The 12,017-nt window shown below is 38.2% G+C and overlaps 1 protein-coding gene across 7 annotated transcripts in view; it reads right to left on the reverse strand.

The window, feature by feature from the left end:
- The window catches only part of LOC107670485 (pre-B-cell leukemia transcription factor 1-like), a 37,625-nt gene extending 25,614 nt beyond the window's left edge, over positions 1-12,011 (reverse strand). For 6 of the 7 annotated variants that reach the window (XM_016463098.1, XM_016463096.1, XM_016463102.1 and 3 more), the window contains exons 1-3: positions 11,012-12,011; positions 7,056-7,157; positions 3,483-3,556 (exon numbers count right to left, since the gene is read on the reverse strand). In XM_016463098.1, the coding sequence (XP_016318584.1) occupies positions 3,483-3,556; positions 7,056-7,157; positions 11,012-11,196 (361 nt within the window). In that variant the 5' untranslated portion in view covers positions 11,197-12,011. The remainder of the gene's footprint in view (positions 1-3,482; positions 3,557-7,055; positions 7,158-11,011) is intronic. The other variant, XM_016463097.1, reaches the window with a different exon arrangement.
- Positions 12,012-12,017: the final 6 nt, after the last annotated feature.

Below are 12,017 nucleotides of genomic sequence, written 5' to 3' on the forward strand. Positions count from 1 at the left end.
TTACTCGAATGTTCGTTTTATGTATTTCAGATTTAGTCAACCTTGTCCTGTTTTTATTTAGTCAATGAAATGTATGAGCATTTTAGTCAGATTTTAGTCAATGCAATCTTAGTCGCATTTTCGTCATGCTGTATAATGGTTAAACTGATCAAAATTATTTTTGCTCAAAATTATAATCGTAAAGATTGTTGTCATTTGAGAAATGTACATTTGCATTACAGGTATTGCACGAAAGTAAGTAAGCACAAATCAATAGAATGTGGGTGGACACATTGTGTATTTTACCTAATCTAGTGTACTGATTTATTATAGGCTTTTTATTATATAAATCAACACCAAAGACTTATGCAGTCTCTCTGTCTACATTATGAAAACAGCTAAAACAAACGAAAAATATTATAACAGTGAAATTCCTAGTAATTCCACTAATTCCATAATTGCAAGTCTATTTCTCTGTTAAAACAACAACGATTGAGTAAATGTATTTATTTAGCGATCACAATCGCAAACAATATAGTGAGATCTCATGACAGAACCACTCATGAAAGCTCGCGTAGTAGAGACGTGTAGAGCAGTGTGCAATAACATTTTGTCTCCTTTTTTTTACGAAAATAAAAGAGTTTTTTGGTAAAGTTTTTATCTTTTTGAATACATTTTAGTCTCGTCTTATTTCATCAACAAAATTGCATGTTGATATTGTCTGCCTGTGGCTCAGCAGTAGAGCATTGCGTTAGCAGTGCTTAAGGTCGTGACTCGTGGGTTCAATTCCCAGGGAACACACATACTGGTAAAAAATGTATAATCTGAATGCACTGTAAGTTGCTTTGGATAAAAGTGTCTGCTAAATGCATAAATTATTAATTAATTATTATTATGTAGTCTTAGTTATCGTTTATTGACCTTATTGTCATCTCGTCTTCATCTCGTCTTAGTCATGGGAAAAAAGCTCGTCAACGAAATTAACACTACTGCAAATCCCTCGACGGCGGGTCCAAACAGCCCCGTAGGGGCGACCGGAGCATTTTTCGTCATAGTCTTCGTTAACTAAATGAACACTAAGTGGAAGCAAGAACATCTGATGAGTTCACATGATCAACGTCACAAATGTGCTTTGATTAGTGACCCAGAAATAGTGTCGAATCTTAAATATTGCTTATATATTATTTCCATTTTAAGTTTAACTAACGTTTCTTGTTTTAAATTGTTCAACTAAAATTTGTGACTTAAAGGGGTCATATGATGCGATTTCAATTTTTCCTTTCTCTTTGGAGTGTTACAAGCTCTTGGTGACATTTCACACACATGAAGTTTATGTTAAACAGATGGGGAAATGCGAGGGGGGTGGTTAGTGTGACTTTTGAGCAGAACATTTCCTTAACAATAAAAAACAATCTTTCCAACTGCAGCAGCACTCTGAGGAATTCAATGCCCCTCCCCCACTCTTCCCTAACCCTCCCCTCCACCTCCATTACCATATCAAAGCCCCGGAAAGCACATTCCAGAGGCAGGAGATAAAAGCAGCGGGGAGTCTTGGAGAAAGGCAGTGCAGGTATATATATATATATATATATATGGAGCTGGGAAGGAGGTGGGTGACGTGCTGATCACAATGATGGACACCATCCACCACACAACTCCACTCAGAGCTGAGGCCTGTTCAGACAAAGTCTGACCAGATTTACATGAAAAACAATACATCTCTGCAAACGCCAGCATACAGACCTGTTGTTTTTATTCAAATGCTAGACTGACTTTTTAAATGATTAAATCTCACTGAGTAGAGAAAATAGAATCCAGATTCACATTCTACTTAACGTTTATTTAATTTTTTTGTGCAGTGACCAAGATTGTTACTACAATAATACGAGATGTTAATATGTTTACAAAACAGCTGCCATCAATGCAGGATATACATTTCTTTGACTTTCCAAATGTTTTGTATTTTCCCAAATGTTTTAAATTTCTTAATTCAATTTAATTATTTTTTTAGCATTACATTCCACATTTTTAAGTACTCCATTCAAATTTTTTTCTTAAGTATTGCCATTGAATAGCAAGAAATAGAGAGATTATTTTTGTACAGCGCTGGATGAATGTAAAACAGTTAACAAAATAAACAAAAAACGGATTATTTTAAAATAATTGAATAAATATTTGTTAATATATTTTATATCATGCTATTATATATATTACTATATAAATATTATATATAAATATATATATACACACACACACACACACACTTATAATTATATAAAAAATATAAAATAATATATAAATATAATTATGCATTATAAATTGTACATTAAAAAATCAAATACATATAATAAAATATATTGTGATTTAGAATTCCCAAATACTATTTATTGCAAATACAAAGAATTTTAGTTTTGGTTCAAAAAATGCGTTTTGTCACAATGAATTTACCATAAACAGGCTTTAACAGCGAAACCGCAGCTCAGATCAGACAGTAATGGCCTTGCTCCTGTCATCTAGTAAATCAGCTCATTTACACCAAAGTCTTCAGGGTAAAACACGGATTGTAGATTAAGTTTGGCGATAACCGAAGTGATGTATGGAAAAATTCTGACCATTAACTTCGCCTGTCTGCACTGCCGACAACACCTTCCATTTAGTGCTGCATTTCTCCCCGGCCCTTTCTCCACTGGCAAGCTAAATGTGAAAATCAAAGTGAATGACATTAGGTAAATAAGACAGCAGGTTGCCTTGGCAACAGGGACAACCCCCGATATCCATTCCTCTAGCCTACCCTTTACTTGCATCCAATTATAGGAAAGTAAGACTGGGTTATTGACAGATTGCCACAAACAGACCGCTGCACATCATTTTTGCACTGTAATTCCACATGAGCATGCTTGTTACAGAAGCTGAGATGGATTCAAGCTGCAGGATATGACAGGAAAGAAATGAGAGAAACCATGGCACAAAGACAACGCCAACACCTCCATAAATATTTAATCATTTGTCAGCCTCTCTTTAGAGGGGAGAAAGCTGCAGATCTGCCAGAAAACTGACCACTGTGGATCTTACAGTTAAGATGCAGGAGCCGTTACCTGTTTGGACCGGGATGGTTTGCGTGGACGGGGTTCACAATGAGAAATGTAACCTCTAAAGCAATGAGATTAAAGCAAACACACTTGTTGCTAGTTCAAAGCTTTGAAGTGAATTCAAGTGAGATTTCACAATGTAAACACTGAATCCATTGCTATGACACTTAATGATTGCAGTGGGCAATACAATAAGACACCTGGAAAGCCCAGAGGAACGCTACTGACGCTAAAAAAAGAGCACAGGGACACAATAAATTCAGTCTGATGATTATTAAACACCTGTCTCTGCATATGGTCAATGCAGAATCAATACGGAGTAATGAAAAAGATCTTCTTGCAATGCGGGAGTGCGGCTTTAAGACACAAACCCACACAGAAGTTCTGCATTGGTAGAGTAAGCGAACGACTTACCAGTTTTTTCTTTGATCTCGCATAAAACACTGAAGAGAGCCGGCTTCATCCTGTGGCAGTTCAGTGCGTGTTTTCTGAAAGAGCGAAAAGGAAAATGTTAGAGAGACTGATTATATTTTATTTCAAACAGTCAAAGACCAACATATCGACCGCTAATTGGCCATTTCAAATTTACTGGCATCTGTCGAACACTGTGCCCAGTTAACAAAGTGCCCTTCTGTCAGTTTCCAAATTTACCAATAATAGCCTCGTCGATGAGAATAAACATGTAAAGGGAAATTCAAAGCCACTGATAGAGCCATTTATTTATATACTTTGCATACATGTTATTTTAGTGCCCGAATGACTAAAGAAATTATTAAAATAAGATCATAGCACAAACGCTCCCACAAAATATGTGCCGAATGGAATTTGCAAAGTGCTGTTCCACATTGTGTGGGTCAGTTTAAGGACGCAGCAGACTAACACAATCTGGCACACTTTACCACATCCCTTTAAAAGGCAGAAAGTAGGCATGTCTACTGCACATATCTAAATATACTGTATATGGCCAGATATAATTTCCTTCTATATCATTTCATAATCATTTGATTAATTACTGCTGCCACAATCAACAGAAAACATACACAAAAGCCTCTTTTACACAAAATCCATTTACCGCTTGCATTTTGTGCCTGGGGTTTTAGAATTAGCCCCAAAAAGTTGTCACATTTTTGTGAATTTTGAGTATATATTGTGTAAAATAAGTGCTCATCTCATTCACCATGCTTAAATTTTATTATGTATATCATAGATTCTGCTCTCTAGACCATTTATTTCAAAATACTAACCAAATAGGTCTCCTTTTATGATAGGGTTACCATACGTCCTCTTTTTCCTGGACATGTCCATTACTAAAGTGCTTAAAATGTCCGGATTTTGGCTTTGTTTTCCTATTGTTTTCATACTTGCTAATGGTAATGACTGAAAAGTAGTTTGACCAATAGCGTGCAGGCGTTGTACATAATTGACTAATCATGGTTTGCGAGAAGGTGGGATCTACAGAGATCGGTCAAAGCAAAGCAATGCAAATACGCTTACATATAATGCATAAGTACTATAGAGTACGTCAATAAGAAAACAAAGCCAAAACCTGGACATTTTAGGCAATATAGAAATGCCAGCCAGGACAGGTCCAGGAAAAAGAGGACATATGGTCACCCTATTTGAGAATCGTTCATGATTGATTCTTCAAGTCTCAATTTAAAGCATGCATCATTTGGCTGGCAAACAAACCAGAGGATTTATGGTTATTGAAGACATACCAACAACCTTTAACATTCTTTGCTGAATATGATTACAATCACAGGTGCAAACATCTACTCTAGAATCAATCAAGATGTAATGGACACACTAAGACTCGAGTCTTTTAAAAAGCTCAGTGTCTGTAGATTGAGAAGATACAGCAGCAGTCTCAGCTCACTCCAGCTAAATGAGTAACTGACACATGGTCCTCATTTGTCTTCAGGGAAAAGCATTCCACCCTTTAATGGTATTATCCAGCCCTTTTTACACCCTGAATGTGCTTAATTTATTGAGCAGCTCTGGAGAATATCAAAACAAGTGAGGACCCTGTCTCACAGAGGAAACATTCTTCTCAAAGCCAGAATCATATGTGCTAAATCCAATCATCGATCATTTCAGGGCAGTCTCCCATCAGCAAACTTTATTTCCAGGCTTGGTAAGCTCTGATGCATGGGGAGCTTATCTACATGCAGCCAGATTTCAGTGCTACTGTATTAGAGAGCAGATGAAGCATGCTTTCCAGGAGCATTGTTAACCCTTAACAAATGCCAATAATCGATGGGGACTCGTTAAAACTGTTCAACTAGCAGCTGGGATTAACATGCCACCTGAGCAAGAAACTGATAAAGCCACAAATCATGTGAAATACAGCCACTTGTAAAAGGTTTCTATTCTTAGCATTGCCTATCAAAAATGTGTTGCTACAAATCACTGCACTAGGCTGAACAATCTTTTGTAAGAAAGTCCTAAACTGAACACCACAAAACTTGCTGCCTAATACTGCAGTTGGCCACAGCTAAACAAAGTTAGAATGTATCCCTTTTGCTCCAAGGCAAACAGATAACATGGGAAATCCCCCAAAAAGATTGCTTTTGGTGGATGAGGCCTTAAGCTGATGACACACAGTGCAACTCGTTGGGTAATTTTGTTGGAAATGGGCAACGGCACTAGCTTGGGCAATGCTGAATAGGTTTATAGGTCGTGTTTATCATCCAACATGAGTTAGAGGCCGAGCAAACTTCAGATTTACTTCTAGCCAAGACTTCATTTGGTGCCTAAATGTTCTTTGTTGGTTTTGTCGTGCACACACCCAAATATTTCAGGTATGTAGCATTCAATGCAAAAGGCACAAACATTTAAATACATGAGATGGCAAAAAATGGGTCGCTGAGTCTTAAATGTAGGTTATTTTCTTTTGCTCGAAAACGAATGAAATATGAGTAGTATGAGACAAATACAAAAACATCAAATAACAACAAGTGACATTACAAATCAGAAATCCAAACTCATGTTTATGGATGGATGATCATGAAAAGGTGTCGCAACTGAAACTTTTACTGGGATGTAATGACAAGGGGAGGGTTTTTTTTTAATACATTTTATGACTATATAAATTAGTGTGGTGCTTGAGAGTTTCCCTCTTGATTCAGAGCCTGAGAGAGGGTATGCTGTATCTTATATGCTGCTTTTAGGTGAACACAACTAAGACCATCTCATGAGGTGGTTTGAGTATGTTTTACGTTAAGTCTGAGGTGTTTGTCGCTTATAAAATGCAATGTGAGGTTAAGGCACGCCAGGATTTAGCCTACCTTCTCATGCACATTATTCTAAATATTTTGGCCATTACAGGCTATTTATACAAAGAGAATGATGACATGCAACGAAACAAAAGAGGGGATAAGTCACATATTCTCATTTCTAGAGATAATGAGGGGCATATTTGTAAACTACTGTCAACTAACACAGAAACTGAAAGGTTTAAGTTTAGTTTTCTGTGAAAATGAAGGTTTAAGTGTTCAATCAGAGATGCTTTTCTTTATAATTGAAGAAATCTAAAAATCTAAAATATTTATTTTATACTATTTAATGTAATAAATGACACATATTATAAATGAAATGATAATAATATTTTTTTTATAAATTGATAATGATATTTTTGATACATTAATATTTACAAATACAATAAAGTAAAAAAAAAAAAAAACATAAAACAAAACAATAAAACCTATTCAAGTGGTTATTGAACAGACTATCACAACTAAAAATAATAGCCCATTTTTAGAGCCAGGGCAATGTGAATGAAATGAGAACTTTCTCACTTGATAAACAATTCGGTCTATTCAAATGGGTCTGAGTTCGGTTCTTTTAAATGTTTAGCTCCACTGAGATATTTCATAAACACTGAACTGCATCTTAAACTGTATGAGGGTGCATTTTTCTCTTTGTTATCAGCATGGAGGGGATGATGGGGGAGAGAAGAGGAGGGTACTCATGCGCTCCTGTACTGACCTGTGCTGGAAGTTGAGCGGCAGGGCACACCCTGCTGTACTCCCCCCCAGCTCCCCCTCCCTCTGTGGGGTCCACTGCGCCGGTGCCTCCTCTGGCCAGCATCTGGACACAGGGCAACAGGGTGAGAGGCTCAGGGCAGCAGGCTCAGACAGCGCTGGCATCTGCTCCCACCGTCCCAATAACATCCCACCCCATCCTCCCCTTACACTGGGACCAAAGACCCCACAGTAAATAATGCAGATCAAAAGAAGAAAAAAAAAAACAGTAATCAAGTGCTGTGGCATATGAGGATGGAATCAGAACAAGTCTGACTGCCAAAAAATGTCTGAGATGTTGAAACAAAGACCAAATCAGTACCTACTAAATGCAAAGTAAACCTGAAGTTACATGAAAACAAAATGTGATGTTTAGCAGACTAACGCTTGACTAGAAATATCTAATCTACAAATATTAAGAACTTACTCAAAGAATAAGGACATATGCATAAAGGACAAAGTGATTTAGTGATATAAATGCTTAACTTAACTAGCTCTTTTCTAAAGGATGTAATCTGGTCTGTCAACTCAGTTGACCTTATCAACAATACTTGCAGTGACAACAGGCCAAAGCAAGTTAAGAAGTCTTGTGCATTTCATTTGTTTTAACATGCAATGAAAAAGCAATTCAGAGAGGACCACATCTTAATGCGCTCTTTCCCTTTTTGAGCGAAGCACGTGCCTCCACTCAGCAAATAATGCAGGTTTGGGACACATTATACTAATTAATTTAAGAGGCATTATGATCCATTTAATGAGATATCACAACTGTGCATATTTCATTAGTCTCAAATAAAGGAAATCTGTTTATAAAAGATAGAAAAAAAGAGAAATATGTATTGTAGTGTCCAAGAATGCTGACCACACCAGTTAAAATTCTGTAAAACGTGGAGTAAAGCTCCCCACTCTGCAAATGAAGCTGCTTTCTCTGCCCTAAAACCATCCCACACTTGACAAAATAATAATGCATATTTCTCTCAGGTATCTGAACTATTTCAGGTCTGTGCGGAAGCACCGAAGGGCTTTTTTGCCTCATAACTGAAGGCGGCAAGGGCTTAAACTCAAGAATAACTGCAGAATATCACTGACAGAGAAGAAGTGACTAAAGAGAAAATGCATTTACGTCCATCACTAACAATATCTGGCATTATCCTTGAAGGAATCATTCACCAAAAAAAAAAGTCAATTCTGTCATTCACTTACTCTTATGTCAATGAGATGCTTTGAACAATGTTTACACTGCTTTTTCACATACAACCCAAAGCTTCCTTCGCTGCAGTACTCAAATCAAATTAATTTCTGCATATTCAAACTTGCTATATTATGATCAGTTATGAGACACACAAGAACCAACAGTGTTTTGCATCATTAACATGACACATGCTGTGAAAAATCTTCATGCCAGTTTGAAGATGCGGAAGTTCGAATTAGATTTGCGAGCTACAGCGGAGGGGAAAATGTAGTAATAGGTTACCTTGAAGAGTGATTTCTACACAATCTGGCTCTTAAAATATATATTTTGTTATCTTTATTGTTGTGTATGATCCATGCAATAATAAAATACTCTTACACTGGAAAAATTCAGACTCCCCTTGCTTCAAAACTTGGTTGAACGAAATGCTTCATGTTAAAAGAATGGAAGGTGTAAGTTCTTTTGGGCCTAACTTTTGCATTGTCAAATTGTCAATACCCTTACATAAATTTTTTAACCTTTCTTAAGTCTACTCTACACCAAAATAAATTAAGTGTAGAAACTATTTTCACTCAGAACTTGGTAAATTTCACAAACAATTACAAAGAAATGGTAAGTAACACATTGGATTAAACATGACATTTTTAAGTAAATTACTGAATCAGCATTTTCTTGTAAAATATACTCAAAATGTTATTTTTACAGTGTATGGTTATGTTCGCCTGTATGTATGCATGTATGCTATAGGGGGAATCAGGTAAATTAGGACTGGGACAATAAATCGATGCATCGCGATTCGTGGATCGATTCTGAGATTTTCTTTCTAAAGCACGCAATGCCATCTGCTGTTAAAAACTAAGCTCAGAATCGATTCAAGAGACAATCACGATGCCTTCGCAGAATCTCAGAATCGATGCAGAATCATTTCTCGATGCATCGATTTATTGTCCAAGCCCTAATAAATTGGGACACTTTGTCATTGAGCTGACTGGGAAAAAAATGCTCAAATATATCCTAATGTAGGCGATATTAAATATGTTTGTCTTGAGTAAAAGCATTTAATTTGGATGTTACCCCTCAAGAAACATTTTTTAGGCTTTCATAACAAAACCCTTTTTTTTGTTTATTTTGTTTTAGATGTCAGTCTTAACATATGGCGTCATAAGACTTAAACACTATTCCAATTGACTATCATTTTAATTATACTTATTAATTTCTGGAGCTTGACTGCATTAGTGCCCATTCACTTTCATGACTTTGAAAACAGCAGCTAGGTCATTCAGCAAAATAATGAAAGAATTTGTCATTTTTGGATGAACAATCCCTTATTTAGAAGACTCGTCTTCATCCAAACACCTTCAAACCCCTTTTCAAATAGACTAACACACCATCAACACAACATTCAACTCATGGGTCTTTTGCACAAGTGAAACAAAGTCAACACTATGACCCAATAAATGCAGTATAGACAAAGGCAATATGGTTGCGTTCATAAGTTCCCCGTGTAGCGACCCTCCATCTCATTAATAGAAACTCAATTTGAGGACAGCTGCACACGCGCACACATTATAGGAGAATTGATTGCGCCCAACACACAATGAAAACGATGAACACCAGGGAGGAGGAGGAGGGTAAAAGAGAAGTGAATTAATTACGAGAACCAGGTGGTCAAATGGCTTGGTGGAAAATCACAAGCTAATGACATATACACGCACATACGATCCCTCATTAAAAGGCAGCTTTTGTCCGGGATCGGCGGCTCGAGTTGACCTTTCAACAGATCGCAGGTCACTAGCGATCCATAAGTGATCAATTTCACCGCGGTCAATAGAAAAACGCCGACTGTACGCGCGCAGAATCTGCGGGAAAAGGCTGGAAAGTCGTCAAACCTGTCGGGTGTTTTCATCTCGAGTTTAAGTCAGACGCTGTTTGACGGCGATGACTTAATTAAGAGGGCGCTGATTATCTATGCTAATGACGAGGTAGCACATTAATCCAATTCATTTATCTAGTGGGGCCTCAAGCTGGCAGACGCTCACTGAAGACCAAATGGCTTCACAGAGCACATGGGCTCCTGATAACAAACATATTATTTGACCTCTAAAGCCTTTTTGGCCCCATCTAGCAAATCCAGAGGAGGGAAAAATACTTGCATAACTATAGTCTTATTATCGGTTTGGTGCATATTTAGTGTATTATTTGAATGGCAATCGGCAAAGAAAATATTTATAATCAAAAGATGTCGACAATTTCAGCCACAGGGACCCCTGCTCTACTTTCTCGTTATAATAACGTTCATTAAGTACATTACGTAATCACCAACCGATTTAGTAAATGCATTTATGCTTATTCATTTCAGCAGATGCTTTTATCCAAAGCGAGTCATTAAAACTACAAACTAATACCGCAACGCCAACTTAACTTAAAAAAGGGAAGATGCAAGAACGCCCAAACAAATGCGATTAATTGACACATTACGTGTATTTTTTTTCTTCTAGTACAACTGTATATGTAACATGAGCAGAAGGTGCAATGCATTCTATCACATGCGATTTTCAGCCGCACAGTTGCCGCTGTTTATACAAGTGTTTGTATAACGCAACAAGATGTAGATTTTATCTAGCTGCTGTTGCACAGTAATTCCCCTCACAGAACTTATGAAGTATCTATCAAACAAACAGTGTTTTTCTTGAGTGCCTCCATACTTCTCGTCCTCACACAGGTCTTACCTCGCCTGGGCTTCGTCGAGGCTCTCGTCGGTGATGGCCATGATCTGCTGGAGAATATCCCCTATGTCTTGCTGCGGCTGACCGAGGGATTGCTGCTTCCGAACCGAATCGGGGTCACCAACGTCGGCCTGAGAGAGTCCGCCGAGTCCGCCCATGCCAGCCAGCATTCGGGTCTGATCATCCATAATACTTCGAGCCGAATCTCGCCGTTTCCCCGCCGCAAACCAATGAAAGCGTGTTTCAGCGCTCTGTCTCAGCGACCATGTACCACCGACGGCGTGAACACAAGCGTGGAGCCAAACGAACCACTAGATAAGAAAACAACGAGAGTGCGACTGAAATGTGGGCTTTAACCACATGAAAACGACGCGCGGTGGATGGATAAAGGTGGATAACCGGTTCGCATGGGGGGGAAGAAAAACGATGTTTTAATTCTAGTATTATCTAAAGCAAAACCCTGCACACTAGCACTCCCATAAAGCACTCTAACAAGAAAATAAAAGCGTCCCTGGAAACATTAAGTATCCCACGCGCGGCATCTCAACGTATCGCTTCTCTAAACAACTCTCAGTCCGCGATGAAATCATTCATGTCCAAAAATATGCGAACAAGGGGCTGTTGTCGCTGACAGCTATTACAGTAGAAATCTCCGACACCACTAACAAGCTAGACTAAACCAACCAGAGCGGCTAACAAGCTAATAGAGAGGAGAAAAAAAACTCTCAGCTGACAATACATCGAAATTGAAACTCTAGCGTTCGGTTATTAGCGTCCCCTCACTTGGGGAAAAACAAAAACTCAACGGGCACAACGAATCCCGAGAGCGGCGGATGAGCGTAACCGCTTTTTTACACGTATTTCCGAGATCTCCGACACAATTGATTCGCAGTGTTGCTAGCTGCTTAGCAGCGGGGCTAACTAGCATTCGAGCGCTTCTAGCAACAGATTCATACGTGCTCCACAAACCCCCGTGACCAACAGCAAACTGCCCCCCCCCCCAGCTCTG

The sequence above is a fragment of the Sinocyclocheilus anshuiensis genome, unplaced genomic scaffold (assembly GCF_001515605.1).
Source record: "Sinocyclocheilus anshuiensis isolate Anshui unplaced genomic scaffold, SAMN03320099.WGS_v1.1 scaffold476, whole genome shotgun sequence".
Taxonomy (NCBI): Eukaryota; Metazoa; Chordata; class Actinopteri; order Cypriniformes; family Cyprinidae; genus Sinocyclocheilus; species Sinocyclocheilus anshuiensis.